The 3,158-nt window shown below is 43.7% G+C and overlaps 1 protein-coding gene across 1 annotated transcript in view; it reads left to right on the forward strand.

The window, feature by feature from the left end:
• Window positions 1-3,158, forward strand: part of LOC107565357 (vacuolar protein sorting-associated protein 13B-like) — a 99,415-nt gene that overhangs the window by 81,516 nt on the left and 14,741 nt on the right. Inside the window, 2 exon segments of the mRNA XM_016250573.1 lie at window positions 1,689-1,801; window positions 2,297-2,440. Of these exon segments, the coding sequence (XP_016106059.1) occupies window positions 1,689-1,801; window positions 2,297-2,440 (257 nt within the window).

Here is a 3,158-nt window from a genome sequence, read left to right on the forward strand (position 1 = left end):
GCTCCAGGCATGACGAAGCAGATATCGTCCTCTTTTGGAAGAACAAACAAAGTAGTTTCGCTTTCACAACAAAGCACACAGCGTCTTCAGGACATGGTGGCGGCGGCAACAATACTACAGCGAGAATAAAAGTTACGCCTTCTTTCTTTGTGTGAACATTTTGGCTGCGTTATGCAAATCTTCCCACATAGTGAGGTAGACATGTGGGGGCGTGTTAGAACGAGCCGTTTTAGGTAGGTGTGGCTGACTCTGAACTTTTATAAAGAATATCTCTTTGGGTTTGAGACTTTAGTCTTTGCAACTTTACAGATCTTCTTTATGCACCAAGAGCTTGTAACACTCCAAAGAGAAAGGAACAATTGAAATCGCATCATATGACCCCTTTAACTAGTTATTTAGGGTCAAGTTGTGTTTTTTTAATGAGAGGCTTAAATAACAGCCAGTTTGCAGGTTTTGGGGACATATCCTAATGACAATGACGAACTAATAATAGTCAGAAGAGGATCTATGACTTCTGGAAGCACCTCTTTTAGGAGCTTAGATGGAATAGGGTCTAACATACATGTTGGTTTAGATGGTTTAACAAGTTTATACAATTCTTCTTCTCCTATAGTATAGAATGAGGGAAATTGTTCCTCAGGGGATCTATAGCACACTATCTGATGCGTTGCTGTAGCTGACGGCTGCATGGTTACAATTTTATCTCTAAAAGTATCGATCTTGGAAGTAAAGTAGTTCATAAAGTCATTACTTGGGTTTGAGACTTTAGTCTTTGCAACTTTACAGATCTTCTTTATGCACCAAGAGCTTGTAACACTCCAAAGAGAAAGGAACAATTGAAATCGCATCATATGACCCCTTTAACTAGTTATTTAGGGTCAAGTTGTGTTTTTTTAATGAGAGGCTTAAATAACAGCCAGTTTGCAGGTTTTGGGGACATATCCTAATGACAATGACGAACTAATAATAGTCAGAAGAGGATCTATGACTTCTGGAAGCACCTCTTTTAGGAGCTTAGATGGAATAGGGTCTAACATACATGTTGGTTTAGATGGTTTAACAAGTTTATACAATTCTTCTTCTCCTATAGTATAGAATGAGTGGAATTCTCTACTGTAAGAGTGTGTGTGTGTGTGTGTGTGTGTGTGTGAGTGTTTAAGCGTCCGGTGGCGTCTCTGTTGTCTGCAGCTGCGCTGGGTTCTCCTGCATTGAGAGGCGCGTCGGTGAGCTGCTGTGCATCAGTTCAGTTCTGCTTCAGCTTCATTTGTTTATATTTCTGATGTTCTGATAAACACCATTAATGATGTTGATTCATGTTTTGAGTTTATACAGTGTAGGACATGATCCGCTGTGGCTTTGTGTTTGTCTATGAGATATTGCTGAAGGTTTGATAATGTTTTCAGCTCTGACTGAAGCTGAATTGACTCTCTCTCTCTCTCTCTGTGTGTGTGTGTGTGTGTGTGTGTGTGTGTGTGTGTGTGTGTGTGTGTTTGCAGCATCTGCCGGCAGCAGGAGAAGCGAGTGATCCTGTCTCCGATCATCACGGATTTCTCTGTGCGGATCACAGCAGCTCCAGCTGTAATTTACCGGAAGCCTCTGTCAGCGGATCACGGCCCAGCCGAGGTACACGTGTGTGTGTGTGTGTGTGTGTGTGTGTGAAGTTTCAGTGATGCTCTGTCTTCTGTCAGATGAAAGCATGTGTGTTCAGGATGGGACGCTGGAGTGTTTTGGGAAGTTGCAGCTGCTGGAGAAGCTGAAGCCGCTGCTGAAGCGAGACGAACAGTTTCTCGGTTTTTGCACAGTAATGCCGTGTGTTTGTTTGCTTCAGTGAGGTTTTGACATCAGCTCCATGCTTGACCTTAAATACTGAAAATCACTAAACAAACAGCCACTGGTTTCACTTTGCACAAATCTGGACAGAAAAGCCGTCCAGAGGCCATCTGACCTGCAGGTTTAGAGCGTCAGGACGGTTATAGTGAATGGAGATCTAAACATGTTCCGTTAGTGAAAGAGCTTTTCACCAAACGCTTTAATCAGACACATCTTTAACTCATGCAGTAACGTTTACAGTTGTTAGGGTCAGCGTTAGCAGCTTTCATATCCTTTGTGTGTCACAGGTGTCTGTTTATTGGCAGCTTCAAACGTGGCTCATCCAATCAGATCTCAATTAAATAACTCCCGTAATTCTCTCTGTCCGTGTTCTGTATTTGATGATCAGCTGTACGTCTGTTAAAGCTGTAAAAATTAAAAAGCACAAAGTAAAGTGAATCAATGATGGCTGTGCCTCTGTCTGCAGGAAGTGGTGGTGTGCGGCCACAGTCTGGAGATTAACGTGACGTCCAGCCTGGAGCTGTTTCTGAGCACAGACCAGGTGCAGTTACTGCAGCAGCTCCTGCAGGCCAACGTGATGCTAACGAGCGCAGACGACACCGCAGCGGACGTACGGCAACACACACACACACACACATATACAACACACACTCACACTCACTCACACACACAAATATACAACACACACAAACGAATACACACACACACACACACACACACACACACAAACAAATACACACACACACACACACAAATACAAAACACACTCACACATACACACTGGGATGACTAAAGTTTTCTTGATGTGGAGACACACGTGGAATATTCTTCATGTTAGAAAACAAAATAACAATATGAGGAAACAAAAAAACAAAAAACAACAACAGATTGACAGGTGTGACGAGACCACCAAACCATGATACACACTCACTATCTGTCTCTCTGTCAAGTGTGTGTGTGTATGGTGCCGTGTGTTTGGTCTCTCCTCTTCCAATCATGCTCTAGTGTTTACAGAGGGGAGGTGCTCGGCGCCTCAATAAAAGCCTCTCACACACACTCTAATGGAACGGAGAGTAAAAATATTTACGGCAGCGGCCTGTGTGAAGATGGAGGAGAGTGGCTGTCTCTCTGATGTGCAGCTAAGAGCGTCTGATGGCCAAGTGCCGTTGACATGCTAGCACTCAAACACACACACACACACACTCTCTCTCTCTCTCTCTCTCTCACACACACTCTCTCTCTCTCTCTCTCTCTCTCTCTCTCACACACACACACACACACACACACACACACACACTCTCTCTCTCTCTCTCTGACACACACACACA

The sequence above is a fragment of the Sinocyclocheilus grahami genome, unplaced genomic scaffold (assembly GCF_001515645.1).
Source record: "Sinocyclocheilus grahami isolate Dianchi unplaced genomic scaffold, SAMN03320097.WGS_v1.1 scaffold996.1, whole genome shotgun sequence".
In the NCBI taxonomy this organism is placed as follows: Eukaryota; Metazoa; Chordata; class Actinopteri; order Cypriniformes; family Cyprinidae; genus Sinocyclocheilus; species Sinocyclocheilus grahami.